Source organism: Artemia sp. Qi Xiang Cuo, chromosome 1 (assembly GCF_049724085.1).
Source record: "Artemia sp. Qi Xiang Cuo chromosome 1, ASM4972408v1, whole genome shotgun sequence".
Lineage (NCBI taxonomy): Eukaryota > Metazoa > Arthropoda > Branchiopoda > Anostraca > Artemiidae > Artemia > Artemia sp. Qi Xiang Cuo.
Window position 1 is genome coordinate 67,440,451 of NC_142794.1, and position 21,492 is coordinate 67,461,942.

At 35.9% G+C, this 21,492-nt stretch overlaps 1 protein-coding gene across 1 annotated transcript in view; it reads left to right on the forward strand.

Annotated features, from left to right (window-relative positions):
- The first annotated feature begins 268 nt into the window (after positions 1–268).
- Positions 269–21,492, forward strand: part of LOC148956627 (uncharacterized) — a 52,534-nt gene continuing 31,310 nt past the window's right edge. Inside the window, exon 1 of the mRNA XM_089091480.1 lies at positions 269–347. Within this exon, the coding sequence (XP_088947606.1) occupies positions 269–347 (79 nt within the window). The remainder of the gene's footprint in view (positions 348–21,492) is intronic.

The window sequence follows — 21,492 nt, forward strand, 5'->3', positions numbered from 1 at the left end:
CGTAACTTCTGACATTTACATTCTGTTTTAATTGTTGTCAAGTGAAGAAGATTGTGACAACTCGCCTTTCCCACCTCTGTGCTGGTAGGCCTAACCATGGGATTGCAATATTTTAGGCTACATAGAGAAACATCTTCCCCTCCCCTCTTCCTCTTTCTACGATTACCTGAAGGCTCATGGAGTTAGCAGTTAGGGCATTAAAATGTGCTTTTTAGGTGTCGATCCTCGCCCCCCCCCCTGCAAAATGATTTACCCCCTCTCCTTCATGATGGCTGATAAACGATTACACATGGTCAAACGTAATTTCATAAGGCATAAAGCGAATATACTTCGAATAGTGAATATATGTGAGTACGATAGTGTGTGGTAGCAAAATTTAAATAAAAAAATACAGCTTGAGAATACTTAGAAATTGCTAATTACTGTTTTAAAATTTGGATTTTACAATTCTTGCGATTAGTGCATCTTTTTACAGCTAGAATAATTTACGAGAAAGTAAGCAAAGAAAATATATTTTAGATAAAAATATAATTTTAGAAGAAAGTAAAAAATATATTAACTAGAAGAAAAAAAGAAGAAAAATACCATAAGTACCTGAGTACTAAACAATTATATAAGTACAATATAAATATACAAATACATTAATAAGTATACGAAAATATCATAAGAACCTGATTGATGGTTTAATAACTAATCAATGGTATACCCCATACCTTTGAATGAGGTTTAACCATAGTTTATATTCATTGGTTATAATGATAGTTTTGCTAACTAATACCACGTAAAAACATTTGGTGTGATTGATAATACCCTTGTTTAAGTGACGGTTTAAATCACTAAGTTTTGAAGTCGTGTAGTAACAAACTAACATTTAGTTAGTGTTTTCTCCTTTTAGTATATTTTCTGTACAACCTTCCCTCTACTGACACATATTCAAACATTTTTCATATCTTGTTCCCCTCATTTGAGATCTTGTTAATTAGTTACAAGGTTTAGATTGGAGAAAAGTTAATTTAGACTGAGTCATAAGAGATGTTCACGTCTCATATGACAATCTTCACGTGTAGCCTACACCTGCAAGATGAAATGTCAACTCTTCTACTGCTGCAGCAACTATAAACAACTTATTGCAGCACCAAGCCACCTGAGGTCAACACAGCTGTGCACTTTCTTCCTTCCAACTCCATTTATAGCTTCACTCTTAACACCCCCCCCCCTTATGGAGTTTCAACTTTCTTTAATTTATTTTTCTTATAACCTCTTTCCACTCTATTCGTGGATCTCCTGCTTTTGTTTTGGCTTCAGTTAGATCAAACAGTTCGGGGTAACGAACTGTAAGTACGGAGTGACGCGACTAAAAAGTAAACGAAACTAAAAATACGGAATTTCGGTATCAGTAGACATGTAAAAAGAATGGAATTATTATGCTGATACCAAAAATATATGATTCATTAATTCTAATGTTATACATCAAACATTACGAGCAGGAGAAAATTTCCCAGATTTTTGAAAAAAAGGGACATCCCCTGAAAGTCGAAGAATCTTAATGAAAATCACACCATCAGATTCGTGTATCAGAGAACCCTAATGTAGCTGTTTTAAGCTCCTATCTGAAAAAATTGAAATTTTGTGATTTTTTTCAGAAGAAAGATTATGGATGCGTGTTTATTTTTTTCCCCAGGGATCATATCGAACGAACGATCCTAGAACACCGGGGCTCATTCGAGCGGAAATTAAAAGTTCTAGTGCCTTTTTTAAGAACCAAAAAAGATTGGGGGGCAACTAGCCACCCTCCCATGCCTTGATTTTCCCCAAAATCGTCTGATAAAAACTTTTGGTCATTTTGTTCAACATACCTGAGAGGCTTAATAACTAGGTGTTTGGAGATAAATGACCCCCCCCACCCCCTAGGGAAAAATTTAAAGTTATAAAATTTGCCCATTGTTTACGCATAGTGTTTGTTATTAGGAAATGTGCATACATCTTTGGGGGGGGTGAATTTTCTTCGTGGGAGTTTCCCCAGAGGGAGAATTTCTCACGGGGAGGGAAATTTCCGGGAGGTTTTCAGGACAAATTCAGGACTTTTCAGGACAAATTCTACATTGAGAGATTTTGCTACACCTTCCTATACGAAATTCTTTTTATTTGTCTTACTTTCTCTTTGCCGACTCAATTTTACGCATGGAGATGTTAAGGATAATTGTTCAAGGCATATTTTCACCGGGATTGAATTGTCTAGAGGATCTGTCCGTGGAAGGGGGAGGGGATTTTTTTCCACGGAGATGGAGCTAGATTTCCGGGTATCATTTAAAAAACGCTCTGAAATTAAATAAAAATATCTCAACTGAAAGTAAAGGGCAACATTAAAACTTAAAAATAACAGAAATTATTACGTGTATGAGAGATCTCCCCCTCGCTATGAGAGGCGTTGACTTCACTCTCTACACTAAAGTTTGAATTTTGTCCCAATTCTTTAATAACGACTCATGAAACATAAGGGTCGTTATAGATAGATAGATAGATAGATAGATAAGTGTATTAAAGCCAAAAATACGACCATGAACACAAAAAGAGCACAAATATAATAATCTTCTGGCTATCATAACTTATGAGTCCCAACAAAACTTTTTTTTAACATCGACGATCAACATAAAAAACAAAAATATAATGAACTTGCATCAGCCATCTTCAACAAACACTTAAATGAAACATACACTTAAAAACATCTTTTTTTTACGACAGAAATCAAGCAACAGCAATAAAACTTAGAACTAACAGACATTAATCCATATATGTGGGAGAGAGGTGCTGCCCCTCTGTCAGCCCTCTCTCATTACGCTGAAACTTGTTTTTTTTGTCATAATTTTTTAAGAAAGACTGCTCAAAAACAAGAGCCGTGGAATTTTCATAAGCAATGTTTAGCGAAAACTTTAAGACAGCCCCCCCCCCAGTTTTCTTGCTATCGGCTGAAAAATTGCGTTTTCTAAAATTTAATTTGAGCTCAACACTTTAATAACACTAAAGAAATGTGCGATGCAATTCCTCATTAAATACTCTAATATATTAATCACTACCACTTTTTTATAAAAGAACAATTTGAATTGAACGAAAATTCGAGTAGAATTGCTGAAGCGATTGTTTTTGGCCTCGGACTGCTTGCTTCAGCGGTTAGCTGTTAGTAGTAGTAGGGGCAATGCCTAAAGCCCCCTTTGATTTTTAACGAGATTAGTATTGTCATAATCAGTAGAACGGCCATTGGGTTTTCAATGGCTAAATAAAAATTGCATTATAAAACTGCAGAATGCACTACTACACGTCGCCACAATATAAAAAGTTGTGGAGTTCCGAAAGGGGGTCCCCCCCAAAATTAATTCTAAAAATGCCTAAGATGTGTCACGATTCCCTGCATCCACCGCCAAAATATTTTCGTAGAATGTCAGGTAAAAAAATGTAGAAATCTAAAAAGCAGCACTTATCAGCCATCTATTTTAACAAGACATTTTGTTTGTGATTTCATTCTATATGCTTAAGATGGGGGTAGAGGAAGAATATCACTTTTACAAAAAAGGCCTATGTATCAGGGGCAACGATATAGCGTTGCCTATAGTAGAGGCCATAATACTGTAATGTTTGTTTTCGTTTTCCCCGAAGCAGTTTATATGAAAGGGGATGTCGTATGAATTTTGGAAGGGGCTCATTAAATTGGAAATTGGTAATTTTAGTGGCTTTTTTAATAGTCAAAAATGATCAAGGGGCAACTAGTCCCCCCCCATTCGAGCAATTTTCTCCAAAATGTATCCGATTAAAATTTGGATTTAGCCATTTTGTAAAAAAAAAAATAGTTTAAAGATCATATAACAAACACTCCGGGGTCGACACAACCCCCAGGGCCCGGGGTAAGTGTTGTAACTTATGCCATGGGGTATATTGGATTTTATGAGAAGGATGATCGTATACACTTAAGAGCCACTCGATTTTAAATAGGAAATTCTTATATTCTTAAGAGTCAAAATTTATCAATGGGAAATCCCCCCCCAACACTTTTTCCGAACTGAATACAAAAAAAATATGATGTTGTCATTTTGTTCAAAGTGGTTAAAAGATCAAAAAACAAAAACTTCGGAGTAAACAAGTCACCTAGAGCACAGGGGCACGTTTTATAAGCTAGACCCCTAGAAGTATAGGTTTTCATGTAAGAGGTGGTTGAAGTGACTGGTTGTATAGGTCGTATAGACATCTAGCCCCCTCCCCTACCAACCGTCTTTTCCACAAATGTGTCCGATCAAATTTATGAGATACCCATTTTGTTAAAAAAAAGGTAGACCAAAGATTATATAATAAAAACTCTATGGCTTACACAACCCCTCAGAACCGAAGGGGAAAGTGTTGTAACTTAGTCCCCGGAAGCATATAAGGTTCTTATGGAAAGGTTGGTCACATAAACTTTGGAGGAGGCTCAGTCGAGTGGAAATTGAAAATTCTAGTTCTCTTGTAAAAAGTCAAAAGAAACTAGATGGCAACTAGCAATCCCCCCTGCCCTCTTTACCCCAAATTCATTCGGTCGTATATTTTGGTCTTCTTTGTCGTATAAACATCTCGCTCCCTCCCCTTCCCCTCTCAACTATATTTTACACAAAATTGCCCAATCAAATTCATGTAAAACCCATTTTGTTGAAAAAAAAGAATGACCAGCTATCATATAATAAAACTCTAGGTTTTATACAACCCCTTAGAAACAAAAGGAAAGTTTTGTAGTTTAGTCTTCGGGAGTAAATAAGATTCATCTGAAAAGGTTGGTTATATAAGCTTTTGAGGGAGCTCTGTTGATTTGAAATTGAAAATTCTAGTTCTCTTTTAAAGAGTCAAAAGGAAGTGGATGACAACGAGCCACCCCCCCCCCCCCTGCCCTCTTTATCCCAAATCCATCCGATCAAATTTTTTAGATAGCTATTCTGTTAAAATAAGTTCAAAGGTCACATTATATAACTTCATGGTCGGAAAAACCACCCAGAGGCCGCTTGAGAGTGTTTTAAGCTATGCCCGGGATTCCAATAGAAATTATATGCCGCGTTGTGTTCCAAGACTTTCTGAAACTAATATAAATAATTTTCTTGTGGGGGAGGTTGGTCCCTGCAAGGATGTCCAAAGACTAGCTTATGATTTTGGGATTCTTGGAATCATAATTTTTTGATTGAATCATTGTTAGTAATCGGTAACGAGAGGGGGGTCACCTCCCATAAGGTTTGTAATAAAAAATTAGTGATAAGTGGTTGGTATTTTAAGGAGGGGTCATGCTGGAAGATGCAGGGGCAAGGCCCCTTAAGTTTTGGAATAAAATAGTGCCAATAATTTTTTTTGGTTGGAAGGTTTTTAGACTTACCTGATATTTTAACTATTTTAAAAACCTGCATATAAAAGCTTTATGTGCATCCAGGACTTTATATTGATCTTTATAATCTTATCTTTGTACTTATTTTAACAGAATGGATATGTGAAAAATTCAATCTGATACATTCGGGGTAAAGTGGGTAGGGGGGATGGCTAGTTGTCTTCCAGTTTCATTTGACTCTTTAAAACTTTTTCTTCATTTCTTACCTGGCTCCCTAGTTTTGTAAGTGTGATAACTTAAAAACTATAATTTTGTTCAATTTCTTAAAATACAACATTTTCGTAATACCTTGATTTAAACACTTACTTTTTTTATAAGTTTTTTTCATTACGAAATGTCTATTTTTTTGTTATTCTCAAATTTATGGAGTTTGTAATTGTAAATAGTACTTTAAGGGAAAATTTATTTCTCTAAAAAAGCTAACATTTTCTTAAATTTCTTAAAACCTGGTAAGTCTGATTACTTAAAAGCTAACATTTTCTTAAATTTCTTAAAATCTAACATTTTGGTAATATCTTAATGTTAACACTTACTTTATTTTAAAGATTTTTTCTTTATAAACCGTCTATTTTTTTGTTATTCTCAAATCTATCCAATTTTTAATTGTAAATAGTATTTAAGAGAAAATTTATTTCTCTAAACAAAAACTTTTGTTGCGACTCGAAGAGACTTTTCCGCTTTTAAATGTATGTTAACTGCACCGACGTAAGATTCAGGAAGATTCAGGGGCCAGCTCCCTTAAGTCTTGGAATAAAATATTGCCAATAAGTTTTTTTTGGTGGGGCGGGTTTTAGATTTACCTTATATTTGAATTATTTTAAAAAGCTGCACATAAAAGCTCTATGTGCATCTAGGTCTTTATATTGATTTTTATAATCTTATATTTGAGCTCATTTTAACAAACTGTATATCTAAAAAAGTTAATCTAAGACAGTCGGGATACAGAGGTTAGGGGGGATGGCTAGTTACCATCCCGTTTCAGTTGAATATTTAAAACGTTTTCTTTGTTTCATACCTGGCTCCCTAGCCTTGTAAAAGTGATTACTTAAAAACTATCATTTTCTTAAATTTCTTAAAATCTAATTTCTTAAAATGTTAGTCCTCCTAAATACAATTTATATTAAAATTCTATTTCTCTTTTAAAGAGTCAAAAGGAACTGGATGGCAAGTAGCAATCCACCCCTGCCCTCTTTACCCCAAATTCATTCGGTCGTATACTCTGGTCGTCTAGGTCGTATAGAAATCTAGCCCCCTCCCCGTCCCCTATCAACTATAATTTACAAAAATTTGCCCAATAAAATTCATATGATACCAATTTTTTTTAAAAAAAAGAATTACAAAATATCATATAATAAAACTCTAGGTTTTATACAACCCCTCAGAACCAAGAGGAAAGTTTTGTAGTTTAGTCCTCGGGAGTATATAAGGTTCTTTTGGAAAGGTTGGTCGTATAAACTTTGGAGGGGGCTCCGTAGATTGGAAATTGAAAATTCTAGTTCTCTTTTAAAGAGTCAAAAGGAACTGGATGGCAACTAGCCATCCCCCCTTGCCCTCTTTACCCCAAATCCATCCGATCAAATGTTTTAGATAGCTATTCTGTTAAAATAAGTTCAAAGATCAGATAATATAACTCCATGGTCGGAACAAGATGCCCAGAGGCTGCTGGAGAGTGTTTTAAGTTATGCCCTGGATTCCAATAAAGCTTTTATGTGATGGTGAGTTCCAAGAATTTCTGGAACAAATATCGTTAATATGTCTTTGGGGGAGGTTGGGCCATGCAGGGAGGGCCAAAGGCTAGCTGATGATTTTGGGATTCTTGGAATCATGATTTTTGGAATGAAGTGTCGTTAATAAGTTGTTACGGGAGGGGGGTCAGCTCCCATAAGGTTTGTAATAAAACATTATTGATAAGTTTTTGTTATTTTTTGGAGGGGCCATGCAGGAAGATTTAGGGGCCAGGTCCCTTAAGTTTTGGAATAAAATATTGCCAATAAGTTTTTTTTGGTTGGGCGGGTTTTAGACTTACTTGATATTTGAACTATTTTAAAAACCTGCACATAAAAGCTTTATATGCCTCCAGGGCTTTATATGGATCTTTATAATCTTATTTTAACAGAATGGATATCTGAAAAATTCGATCGGATAGATTTGGGGTAAAGAGGGTAGGGGGGATGGCTAGTTGCCATCCAGTTTAATTTGACTCTTTAAAACGTTTTCTTCATCACTTACCTGGCTCCCTAGCCTGGTAAGTCTGATTACTTAAAAGCTAACATTTTCTTAAATTTCTTAAAATCTAACATTTTGGTAATATCTTAATGTTAACACTTACTTTATTTTAAAGTTTATTTCTTTATAAACTGTCTATTTTTTGTTATTCTTAAAATTATGCAATTTGCAATTGTAAATAGTACTTTAAGGGAAAATTTATTTCTCTAAAAAAGCTAACATTTTCTTAAATTTCTTAAAACCTGGTAAGTCTGATTACTTAAAAGCTAACATTTTCTTAAATTTCTTAAAATCTAACATTTTGGTAATATGTTAATGTTAACACTTACTTTATTTTTAAGAATTTTTCTTTATGAACTGTTTATTTTTTTGTTATTCTCAAATTTATGCAGTTTGTAATTGTAAATGGTACTTTAAGGAAAAATTTATTTCTCTAAAAAAAAAAGTTTTTTTGGGACTCGAAGAGACTTTTACGCTTTTAAACGAATGGTAACTGCACCGACGTAAGATTCAGGAAGATTCAGGGGCCAGGTCCCTTAAGTTTTGGAATAAAATATTGCCAATAAGTTTTTTTTGGTGGGGCGGGTTTTAGACTTACCTGATATTTGAATTATTTTAAAAACCTGCATATAAAAGCTTTATGTGCCTCCAGGACTTTATATGGAGCTTTATAATCTTATCTTTGTACTTATTTTAACAGAATGGATATCAAAAAATTCAATCGGATACATTTGGGATAAAGAGGGTAGGGGGATGGCTAGCTGCCATCCAGTTTCATTTGACTCTTTAAAACTTTTCTTCATCACTTACCTGGCTCCCTAGCCTGGTAAAAGTGATTACTTAAAAGCTAACATTTTCTTAAATTTCTTAAAATCTAATTTCTTAAAATGTTAGTCCTCCTAAATACAATTTATATTAAAATTCTAGTTCTCTTTTAAAGAGTCAAAAGGAACTGGATGGCAAGTAGCCATCCCCCCTACCCTCTTTACCCCAAATTCATTCGGTCGTTTACTTTGGTCTTACAGGTCGTATATAAATCTAACCCCTTCCCCTTGCCCTACCAACCATCTTTTCCAAAAATTTGTCCGATCAAAATTATATGATACCCATTTTTTTTGCAAAAGGGATAGAATAGATATCATATAATAAAACTCTATTGTTTAAAAAACCCCTTAGAACCGGGGGGAAAGTGTTGTAATTTAGTCCTCGGGAGCATATAAGATTCTTTTGGAAAGGTTGGTCATATAAACTTTGGAGGGGGCTCAGTCGATTTGAAATTGAAAATTCTAGTTCTCTTTTAAAGAGTCAAAAGGAACTGGATGGCAACGAGCCATCCCCCCTGCCCTCTTTATCCCAAATCCATCCGATCAAATTTTTTAGAAAGCTATTCTTTTAAAATAAGTTCAAAGATCAGATAATATAACTCCATGGTCGGAACAAGATGCCCAGATGCCGCTGGAGAGTGTTTTAAGTTATGCCGTGGATTCCAATAAAGCTTATATGTGATGATGAGTTCCAAGAATTTCTGGAATAAATATCGTTAATATGTTTTTGGGGGAGGTCGGGCCATGCACGGAGGGCCAAAGGCTAGCTGATGATTTTGGGATTCTTGGAATCATGATTTTTGGAATGAAGTATCGTTAATAAGTTGTTGCGGGAGGGGTGTCAGCTCCCATAAGGTTCGTAATAAAACATTATTGATAAGTTTTTGTTGTTTTTTGGAGGGGCCATGCAGGAAGATTAAGGGGCCAGGTCCTTTAAATCTTGGAATGAAATATTGCCAATAAGTTTTTTTTTGGTGGGGCAGGTTTTAGACTTACTTGATGTTTGAACTATTTTAAAAACCTGCATATAAAAGCTCTATATGCCTCCAGGTCTTTATATGGATCTTTATAATCTTATCTTTGAACTTATTTTAACAGAATGGATATCTGAAAAATTTAATCGGATAGATTTGGGGTAAAGAGGGTAGGGGGGATGGCTAGTTGCCATCCAGTTTAATTTGACTCTTTAAAACGTTTTCTTCATTTCTTACCTGGCTCCCTAGCCTTTTAAGTGTGACTACTTAAAAGCTAATATTTTCTTAAATTTCTTAAAATCCAACATTTTGGTAATATGTTAATGTAAACACTTACTTTATTTTAAAGTTTTTTTCTTTATAAACTGTCTATTTTTTGTTATTCTTAAAATTATGCAATTTGCAATTGTAAATAGTACTTTAAGGGAAAATTTATTTCTCTAAAAAAGCTAACATTTTCTTAAATTTCTTAAAACCTGGTAAGTGTGATTACTTAAAAGCTAACATTTTCTTAAATTTCTTAAAATCTAACATTTTGGTAATATGTTAATGTTAACACTTACTTTATTTTAAAGATTTTTTCTTTATAAACTGTCTATTTTTTTGTTATTCTAAAATTTATGCAATTTGTAATTGTAAATAGTATTTAAGTGAAAATTTATTTCTCCAAAAAAAAAAGTTTTTTTGGGACTCGAAGAGACTTTTCAGCTTTTAAACGAATGGTAAATGCACCGACGTAAGATTCAGGAAGATTCAGGGGCCAGCTCCCTTAAGTTTTGGAATAAAATATTGCCAATAATTTTTTTTTTGGTGGGGCGGGTTTTAGACTTACCTGATATTTGATTTATTTTAAAAACCTGCAGATAAAAGCTTTATGTGCCTCCAGGGCTTTATATGGAGTTTTATAATCTTATCTTTGTACTTATTTTAACAGAATGGATATCTAAAAAATTTAATCGGAGACATTCGGGGTAAAGAGGGTAGGGGGGATGGCTAGTTGCCATCCCGTTTCATTTGAATCTTTAAAACGTTTTTTTCGTTTCTTACCTGGCTCCCTAGCTTTGTAAAAGTGATAACTTAAAAACTATCATTTTCTTAAATTTCCTAAAATCTAACTTCTTAAAATGTTAGTCCTCCTAAATACAATTTATATTAAAATTCTAGTTCTCTTTTAAAGAGTCAAAAGGAACTGGATGGCAAGTAGCCATCCCCCCTGCCCTCTTTACCACAAATTCATTCGGTCGTTTACTCTGGTCTTACAGGTCGTATAGACATCTAGCCCCCTCCCCTTCCCCTATCAACTATATTTTACAAAAATTTGCCCAATAAAATTCATATGAAACCCATTTTTTTTAAAAAAAAGAATGAACAAATATCATATAATAAAAACTCTAGGTTTTACACAGCCCCTCAGAACCGAGAGGACCGTTTTGTAACTTAGTCTCCGGGAGTATATAAGGTTCATTTAGAAAGGTTGGTTGCATAAGCTTTGGAGGTAGCTCAGTCGATTGGAAATTGAAAATTTTAGTTCTCTTTTAAAGAATCAAAAGGAACTGGATGGCAACGAGCCATCCCCCTGCCCTCTTTACCCCAAATCCCTCCGATCAAATTTTATAGAAAGCTATTCTTTTAAAATAAGTTCAAAGATCAGATAATATAACTCCATGGTCGGAACAAGACCCAGAGGCCACTGGAGAGTGTTTTAAGCTATGCCCGGGATTCCAATAAAAATTTTATGCGATGATGTGTTCCAAGAATTTCTGAAATAAATTTAGTTAATATGCTTTTGGGGGAGGTCGGTCCATGCAGGGATGTCCACAAAATAGCTTTCATAATTTTTTGATTGATTCGTTGTCAATAATTGTTTGCGGGAGGGGTGTCACCTCCCATAAGTTTTGTTACGAAAAATCAGTGATTAGTTTTTGGTGTTTTTTGGAGGGGCCTTGCTAGAATATTCAGGGGCCAGGTCCTTTAAGTCTTAGAATGAAATAGTGATAATAATTTTTTTTGGTGGGGCGGTTTTTAGACTTACTTGATGTTTTAACTATTTAAAATCTTACACATAAAAGCTCTATATGCATCTAGGGCTTTATATGGATCTTTATAATCTTATCTTTGAACTTATTTTAACAGAATGGATATCTGAAAAATTTAATCGGATACATGTGGGGTAAAGTGGGTCGGGGGGATGGCTAGTTGTCTTCCCGTTTAATTTGAATATTTAAAACTTTTTCTTCGTCTCATACCTGGCTCCCTAGCCTGGTAAGTGTGATTACTTAAAAGCTATCATTTTCTTAAATTTCTTAAAATCTAACATTTTGGTAATATCTTAATTTTAACACTTACTTTATTTTAAAGTTTTTTTCTTTATGAACAGTCTATTTTTTTGTTATTCTCAAATTTATGGAATTTTCAATTGTAAATGGTACTTTAAGGGAAAATTTATTTCTCTAAAAAAAAAAAGTTTTTTTGGGACTCGAAGAGACTTTTCCGCTTTTAAACGAATGGTAACTGCACCGACGCACTAACCAATAGTACCAATGGAGGTCCGGTCAAAGATTTGTTTAAAATTATACTTTGTGTGCAGAAATCATTTTTTCTGTTAGTCCTTCGTTAAAGCAGATGATAGCCATTGACTGCTCGCCTTACTTTAATTTAAATTGCAAAGTTTGTTTGAAGATCCGATGCATCTTTTTTGAAAATATTCTATAATTATTAACTTCTTAAATTTGAATTGAACGAAAGTTTAAGTAGAGTTACTGATGCAATTGTTTTTTGCCTTGAACTGCTCGCTTCAGCGGTAAGCAGATAGTAGTAGTAGGGACAATGCCTAGAGCCACCTTTGATTTTTAACGAGAATAGTATTGTCATAATAAATAAACCGACAATCGGGTTTTCAATTGATAAATATAAATGTTATTCTAAATCTGCCTAATGCCTTACTCCCCGTCTCCAAAATATAAAAATTGTGGATTGTCGATAGCCCCTCCCCCCCAAATTCAATTCCAAAAATGCTTAAGATGGGTCACGATTCCCTGCATCCACCGCCAAAATATTTTCATAGAATGTCAGGTAAAAAAATTTTTAGAAATCTAAAAAGCAGCACTTATCAGCCATCTATTTTAACAAGACATTTTGTTTGTGATTTCATTCTATATGCTTAAGATGGGGGTAGAGGAAGAATATCACTTTTACAAAAAAGGTTTATGTATCAGAGGCAACCATATAGCGTAGTAGAGGTAGTGCCTATAGTAGAGCCCATAATACTGTAATGTTTGTTTTAGTTTTCCCAGAGGCACTTTATATGAAAGGGGAGGTCGTATAAACTTTGGAGGGGGCTCATTCAATTGGAAATCGGAAATTTTATGATCCTTTCTAATATTAGAAAATGAACAAACGGAAAATAGCCCCCCCATTCTATCAATTGTCTCAAAACTGTATGCGTACATAATTTAGATATATCCATATTGTAAAAAAAAAAAATAGTTTAAAGATCATATAGCAAAAACTTCCAGGGTCGAAACAATCACCCGGGCCCGGGGACGTGTTGTAACTTATGCCCTGGGGTATAGAGGATTTTATGGGAAGGATGATCGTATACACTTAAGAGCCACTCGATTGTAAATAGGAAAATCCCGTACTCTTAAGAGTCAAAATTGATCGAAGGGCAATCCCCCCCCGGCCCTTTTTCCCAAATGCATCCAATAAAATTATGATATGGTCATTTTGTTCAAAGTAGCTCAAAGATCAAAAAATAAAAACTTCGGAGTAAACACGTCCCCTAGAGCACAGGGGCAAGTTTTATAAGCTATACACCTAGAAGCATAGGTTTTCATGTAAGGGGTGGTTGAAGTGACTGTTTGTATAGGTTGCAAAGACATCTAGCCCCCTCTCCTACCAACCGTTTTTTTCTCACATTTGTCTGATCAAATTTATGAGATACCCATTTTGTTAAAAAAAAAAAGGTAGACCAAAGATTATATAATAAAAACTCTATGGATTAAACAGTCCCTCAGAACCGGGGGGAAAGTGTTGTAACTTAGTCCTCGGGAGTATATGAGGTTCTTAGGCAAAGGTTGGTCGCATAAACTTTGGAGGAGGCTCAGTCGATTGTAAATTGAAAATTCTAGTTCTCTTTTAAAAAGTCAAAAGGAACTGGATGGCAAGTAGCCATCCCCCCTGCCCTCTTTACCCCAAATTCCGTCGGTCATTTACTTTGGTCTTATAGGTCATATAGAAATCTAACCTCTTCCCCTTCTCCTACCAACCATAATTTACACAAATGTGCCCGATCAAAATCATATCATACCAATATTTTTGAAAAAGAAAGCTAGACAAAAGATCATATAATACAAACTCTAGGGCTTACACAGCCCCCTACAAACAAGGGGACAGTGTTGTAATTTAGTCTTCGGAAGCAACTGACATTCATTGGAAAAGGTTGGTTATATAAACTTTGGAGGAGGCTCTGTCGATTGAACATTGAAATTTTCTGTTCTGTTGTAAAAAATAAAAACGAACTGGACGGCAACGAGCCATCCCCCCTGCCTTCTTTATCCCAAATCCATCTGATCAAATTTTTTAGAAAGCTAGTCTGTTAAAAATAAGTTCAAAGATCACATAATATAACTTCATGGTCGGAACAACCGCCGAGAGGCCACTTGAGTTTGTTTTAAGCTATGCCCGGGATTCTAATAGAAATTTTATGTGGCGGTGTGTTCCAAGAATTTCTGAAATTAATTTAATTAATTTTCTTTTGGGGGTGGTCGGTCCATGCAGGGATGTCCAAAAAATAGCTTTCATAATTTTTTCATTGAATCGTTGTCAGTAATTGGTTGCGGGAGGGGTGTCACCTCCCATAAGGTTTGTTATAAAAAATCAGTGATAAGTTTTTGGTGTTTTAAGGAGGGGTAATGCAGGAAGATTCAGGGGCCAGCTCCTTTAAATCTTGGAATGAAATATTGCCAATAAGTTTATTTTGATGGCGCAGGTCTTAGACTTACCTGATGTTTGAACTATTTTAAAATCCTACACATAACAACTTTATGTGCATCCAGGGCTTTATATGGAGTTTTATAATCTTATATTTGAACTTATTTTAACAGAATGGATATAATAAAAAATTCGATCGAATACATTTGGGGTAAAGAGGTTGGGGGGATGGCTAGTTGCCATCCAGTTTCATTTGACTCTTTAAAACTTTTTCTTCGTCACTTACCTGGCTCCCTAGCCTGTTAAGTGTGATTACTTAAAAACTAACATTTTCTTAAATTTCTTAAAATCTAATTTCTTAAAATGTTAGTCCTCCTAAATACAATTTATATTAAAATTCTAGTTCTCTTTTAAAGAGTCAAAAAGAACTGGATGGCAAGTAGCCATCCCCCCTACCCTCTTTACCCCAAATTCATTCGGTCGTTTACTCTTGTCTTATAGGTCGTATAGACATCTAGCTCCCTCCCCTTCCCCTACCAACCATCTTTTCCACAAATATGTCCGATCAAAATCATGTGATACCCATTATGTTGAAAAAAAAAGATAGACTAAATATCATATAATAAAAACTCTAGGTTTTACACAACCCCTTAGAAACGGGAGGAAAGTGTTGTAACTTAGTCCTCGGGAGTATATAAGGTTCTTTTGGAAAGGTTGGTCACATAAACTTTGGAGGTGGCTCTGTTGATTGGAAATTGAAAATTCTAGTTCTCTTTTAAAGGGTCAAAAGAAAGTGGACGACAACGAGCCATCCCCCCTGCCCTCTTTATCCCAAATCCATCCGATCAAATTTTTTAGATAGATATTCTGTTTATATAAGTTCAAAGGTCAGATTATATAATTTCAGGGTCGGAAAAACCACCCAGAGGCAACTTGAGAGTGTGTTAAGCTACGCCCGGGATTCCAATAGAAATTTTATGCGATGGTGTGTTCCAAGAATTTCTGAAATTAATATAATTAATTTGTTTTTGGGGGAGGCTGGTCCATGCAGGGATGTCCAAAGACTAGCTTTTATGATTTTTGGATTGAAGTATTGTTAATAATTGGTTACGAGAGGGGGGTCACCTCCTATAAGTTTTGTTACGAAACATCATTGATAAGTTTTTGTTATTTTTTGGAGGGGCCTTGCAGGAAGATTCAGGGGCCAGGTCCCTTAAGTCTTAGAATGAAATATTGCCAATAAGTTTTTTTTTATTGCGAGGGTTTTAGACTTACTTGATGTTTGAAATATTTTAAAATCTTACATATAAAAGCTCTATATGCCTCCAGGACGTTAGATGGAGCTTTATAATCTTATATTTGAGCTTATTTTAACAGAATGGATATCTAAAAAATTCGATCGAATAGATTTTGGGTAAAGAGGTTAGGGGGATGGCTAGTTGTCTTCCCGTTTAATTTGAATAATTAAAACTTTTTCTTCGTCTCATACCTGGCTCCCTAGCTTTTTAAGTGTGATAACTTAAAAGCTATCATTTTCTTAAATTTGTTAAAATACAACATTTTGGTAATATGTTAATGTAAACACTTGCTTTTTTTTAAAGTTTTTTTCTTTATAAACTGTCTATTTGTTTGTTATTCTCAAATTTATGCAATTTGTAATTGTAAATAGTACTTTAAGGGAATTTTTATTTCTCTAAAAAAAAAGTTTTGTTGGGACTCGAAGAGACTTTTCCGCTTTTAAACGAATGGTAACTGCACCGACGTATTAACCACTAGTCAAACAGTTCGTGGTAACGAACTGTAAGTAAGGAGCGACAGTAGAAAGGGGGGTAAAGGTCGTGACGGGAGTCCATATATGGGCATAGCCTCCCTGGGGAGAACACGTGGTTAATGGGGTCAATGACCTAAATTTCCAAGGTCGATGTTGTTGTTGTTGTAAGTGCACGCTCTCAGCGAATGTCAAGGTCGATTTATTTGTTGTTGTAAGTGCACGCTCTCAGCAAATGTCAATGTCGATGTTTTTGTTGTTGTAAGTGCATTCTCTCAGCGAATGTCAAGGTCGAGGTATTTGTTGTTGTAAGTGCACGCTCTCAGCGAATGTCAAGGTCGATTTTGTTGTTGTTGTTTTTGGCACGCTCTCAGCGAATGTCAAGATCCAGGAAACAGTATTTGTTGTTGTTGCTTGAGGCGAATGTTATGATCCAGAAATAGTATTTGTTGTTGTTGCTCTCGCCAAATGTTATGAGTTTCCCGGAAACAGTTAGATCAGGGAGACTGGGGTAATGGCGTTCACCTAAGGTAAAATGAGGATAAAAATTCAAAGAAAAATTAAATTCAAACCTAATCACGTTAAATCGCTAACATAGTATATTTTACCTATTGCATACTTGAATTGAGCCTTAATCAAGAGGGTATATAGGCATTAAGCATTGTTTTGCCAAACCAGCTTTGACCGGTATTACCCCCTATGATAGGGGTAATGGCAGTCGAAGTAATGTCATGTTCTACGAAAGGGCTGTAAATAAAAAAAAAATGTGGGAAATTTCAATGACAAAGACACGTTAAATTGAAATCATCATATTTGTATTGTTACATAATTCCGTATTTAGGAAATTACAAAAATGTAATTGAAAGTATGGACATAATTAGAAACCAATTTATTTGAAAGATGAAAAAACAAAAACATCTTTCCATACTAAAAAAAGGCACCAAAAAATTCAAGCTTGGCAAAAAAAAAAAATTCGTATAACTTTTGAGCTTGCAGAACTTTAAGTCAATTTTACTTTCTTGAGCACATGTCACATAAATACCCCTCAGGGTATTTATAATTCTAGTTCTCTTTTAAAGAGTCAAAAGGAACTAGATGGCAAGTAGCCATCCCCCCTGCCCTCTTTACCACAAATCCATCCTGTCATTTATTTTGGTCTTCCAGGTCGTATAGACATCTAACCCCTACCCCTTGTCCACCCACCTCAAATTTCCAAAAAATTGTCCAATCAAAATCAAATGATAACCAAATTTTTGAAAAAAAAGATAGAACAAATAACATATAATAAAAACTATAGGTTTTACACATCCCCTCAGAACCAAGAGGACCGTGTTGTAACTTAGTCCCCGGGAGTATATAAGGTTCTTTTGGAAAGGTTGGTCGCATAAACTTTGGAGGTGGCTCAGTCGATTGGAAATTGAAAATTCTAGTTCTCTTTTAAAGAGTCAAAAGAAAGTGGATGACAAAGAGCCATCAGTAGAGAGCTATCTTATACTCCTACTGGGGCTCCTTATATGGGCATAGAGTCATTAGGGAGAATGATTGCGTAATGGGGTCAATGACCTCTTTCACCAGGTTTGTTTTTGGCACGCCCTCAGCGAATGTCAATGTTGTTGTTATTGTTTCCGAGGCAAAATGTCAAGGTCAATGTTATTGTTGTTTTGAATAAAGTCATTAGAGAGAACAAGTGGTTAATGGGGTCAATGTTGTTGTCGTTCGAAGCAAAGTTAATGACACTTCCTTCCTGTTCGAGGTAGATGTTATTATCCAGAAATAGTATTTGTTATTGTTATTCGAACCAGATGTTATGAGGTTCCGGGAAACAGTTAATGACACTTCCTTCCAGTTCGAGGCGGATGTTATGATCCAGAAATAGCATTTGTTATTGTTATTCGAGCCAGATGTTACGAGTTCCCGGAAACAGTTAGATCACGTGTTTCCTTCTAAGCCAATCAGCGAGTCGGTTACATACCCCTTCTCAACCAATCAGAGGGCTTGTTACATATGGTTTTCCCCGTTACATAACAATTCGCCCTTGAGATTTCGTATATAACGGACATGCAATGTGACTAAATTATCGGAAAGTAGTTTGACACAGTGCAAACAACCTGACAATGGATAAAACAATTAACATAATTGATGAGCTTGAGGCTTTGGCAGCCGCAATTAGCAATGTAAGTGCATTTTTATTTTCAAACAAATTTTGCTTGGACCTCCTCCAATCTATTCAGCTAAAACGTACCTATATTCCTCTACCCCCCCCCCCACCATTGTTTTACAATCCCAAATTCTCGCAAAAAGAAATACCATTTCGATAAATTCCTTCCCTCTATATTTCCAGCTAAATCCCCCTCCCTCCACCATTGTTTTACAATCCATATTCTCGCAAAAGAAATAGCATTTCAATAAATTCCTTCCTTCTATATTTCCAGCTAAATCCCCCTCCCTCCACCATTGTTTTACAATCCCAAATTCTCGCAAAAAGAAATACCATTTCGATAAATTCCTTCCCTCTATATTTCCAGCTAAATCCCCCTCCCTCCACCATTGTTTTACAATCCCAAATTCTCGCAAAAAGAAATAGCATTTCAATAAATTCCTTCCTTCTATATTTCCAGCTAAATCCCCCCTCCCTCCACCATTGTTTTACAATCCCAAATTCTCGCAAAAGAAATACCATTTCGATAAATTGCTTCCCTCTATATTTCCACCTATATCCCCCCTCCCACCACAAGTGTTTTACACCACCAAATTATCGCAAAAAGAAATACCATTTCGATAAATTCCTTCCCTCTATATTTCCAGCTAAATCCCCCTCCCTCCACCATTGTTTTACAATCCCAAATTCTCGCAAAAAGAAATACCATTTCGATAAATTCCTTCCCTCTATATTTCCACCTAAATCCCCCCCCCAAACCATACTCAATGCAAACGTATATATATTCCTATATCCTCAAACCTTCCCCCTCCGCAACAAGACCTAACTACCAAACATTCGATAAATTCACTTCACTCTAAATATATTCCTTTAGCCTCAAACCCCCCCCCCCAACAAACCATACTGAATGCAAAACGTAAATATATTCTTTTACCGTCAAAACCTAACCACCGCACAAAGAAATACCTTTTCGATAAATTTGGCCTTTCTGTAAGCCTTATCAACTTCTGCATATCTCTTAGCCATTAACCCGATATGTTTTGACAGTACATTTCCGCAGGGTTATAATTACTTTGTCGTCCCCTCTTCCGATGTGTTTACAAACGCAGCAGCCAAAGGGTTTCTCCGTCAAAATTAAAACACTTTTAAGCAATAATTAGAATTGTATTTTCTTGACCTGTATTGAAGTAGAGAAACAGAGTATTTATAAAGAACGAGGGCTTCTCTTAGTCTAAAGATAGGCGTATAGTATACATCGATTCGCCAAGATTTTGTGGAAGTCAAATTAATTGTGGTTCTTTTTGTAGACCTATAATCCAATTTAAAAGAAAACTAAGGCGTAAATTTATAATTTTTCAAGACTTCAAAAAAGTTTCTTTTATATTCCCAGGCGTGAATCCAGGATTTTTGTTGGGGGTTAGCACTTTTAATAGTGACAAAATAGAAAAGATAATTGCTTGGCTTTCGCTTGAATAAAACGCATGATTAACTCTATGAGAGGGATGGCTTAATTTTCCTAAATTTAGGGGGAGAGAATATGGGTTTTGTGCTTTCTTAGTGATAAACTAAACAAAATTATGGTTAATAACTTTCCTTCTTTAAAAAGGGAGAAATTGTTTTGATTTTATTTTTCTTCTCTTCTTTAAGGCAAATTATGAAGAATTTGCGGAAACTGCTTTGATGAGACCTATGGCTGGCGCAAATATCGAAGAATGCGTGCCCCCTCCTTCCAAGAAAGCGAGGACAAATAATGTACCCCCTGCCATGCAATATGATCGCTGGCCAAAACCCCCCAGCTCCACACTACCTGCCCAAGTGCAGCCAGCCTAGACAAGCCACTCTTAATCGAGCAGCAGTTGGACGAATATGCTCGTCAATGCCGAAGCCCCACAGCTACACACAGCTTTTCCAAGGGCTCAGAAGCCTACCCCGGCTGCACAAGTCACAGCTCCTATACAAGAAATTAACGTCACCAGTCCATTCGCCCTCCAACATGCACTACCTGGACCTTCAAGAGCTGACCCAGCTGCACAAGAACATAGCGACGCCGCCCCGTCCACCCTCCAACACGCACTACCTGGTCCCTCGGGTGCTCAAGCCCAGACGGATTATGCAAATGTAAGTATTTTTTCCTACCTTTCTAATTCTTCCAATGTTTTCAAACTCAATATAAACTTATCTCTGTGAGATATTAACCCCATATTACATATTTAAATGTAATTTTTTTGCTAAGAAACCACTCTTTTCTCTGTTGCTATCGCTTCACATATAGTTTTAGATACCACTGAAACTCAAAATACTATTTTTTCTAATCTTTACTGTTTTCTCTGTTATTATCATATATATTTTAGATACCTTTGAAACTGAAAGCTCTTTTTCACGAAATTTTAGAGAGAGATTATTCCATCTGTCACATATTGACGTTCTAATTTACACTGAATATTTCTATTGTGCCAAAAATTTTAGTGATGGGGAAAGCGACTTAACGGTTCAATCCTGGAACACTCGCGCGGTGGCTTACAATATTTGCGAGCTAATGAAGATTTCACCGAACTTATAGAACAGAATTAGAGAGAAACTTGGACTTATGCAGTCTAAGCAAATATTTCAACTTTTTTGGGACATTATGTAAATGGCCGGGAGCCACGGAGCCAGTGGGTTCGGGAAGCGCTGTGGGGGAAGGTTAGGGAGAGCGCCACGGGTCGGGAAGCGCCGCGGGTCAAGGAAGCGCCACGGGCTCCAGAGAAGCGCCACGGGTCAAGGAAGCGGACCACGGGTCAGGGAAGCGCCACGGGTCCACAGAGAAGCGCCACGGGTCCAAGAAGTGCACTGGCCCAGGGACGCGCCACTGAGATGCCCCCCCCCACCGGGAGCACACCGCGAAAAAAAAAAAAAAAAAAAAAATCTCATTTAAGATATTATATCAACGTAAAGCTATTTTTTTCAATTATATATTGCATTGGTCCCCTACACGCCGTCTAGTGAAGAAGGGGAAGAACCACCAGCGGACTTTCAGAACAATGAGACATGGGATAATAGCTATTGAAGTACCTGACAATATTGATGAGTTTTTAAATGATTTTTTTAATGTAGATAATAGTACAGTTGAACTGGTAGGCTGGAGCCAAAACACCTTGCAAATTTTAGATGATCTCACCGGGAATTGGCAGGGAACCCTCCAACCTCCGATACCCTAACGAGTCCACTTCAAACAACTGAAG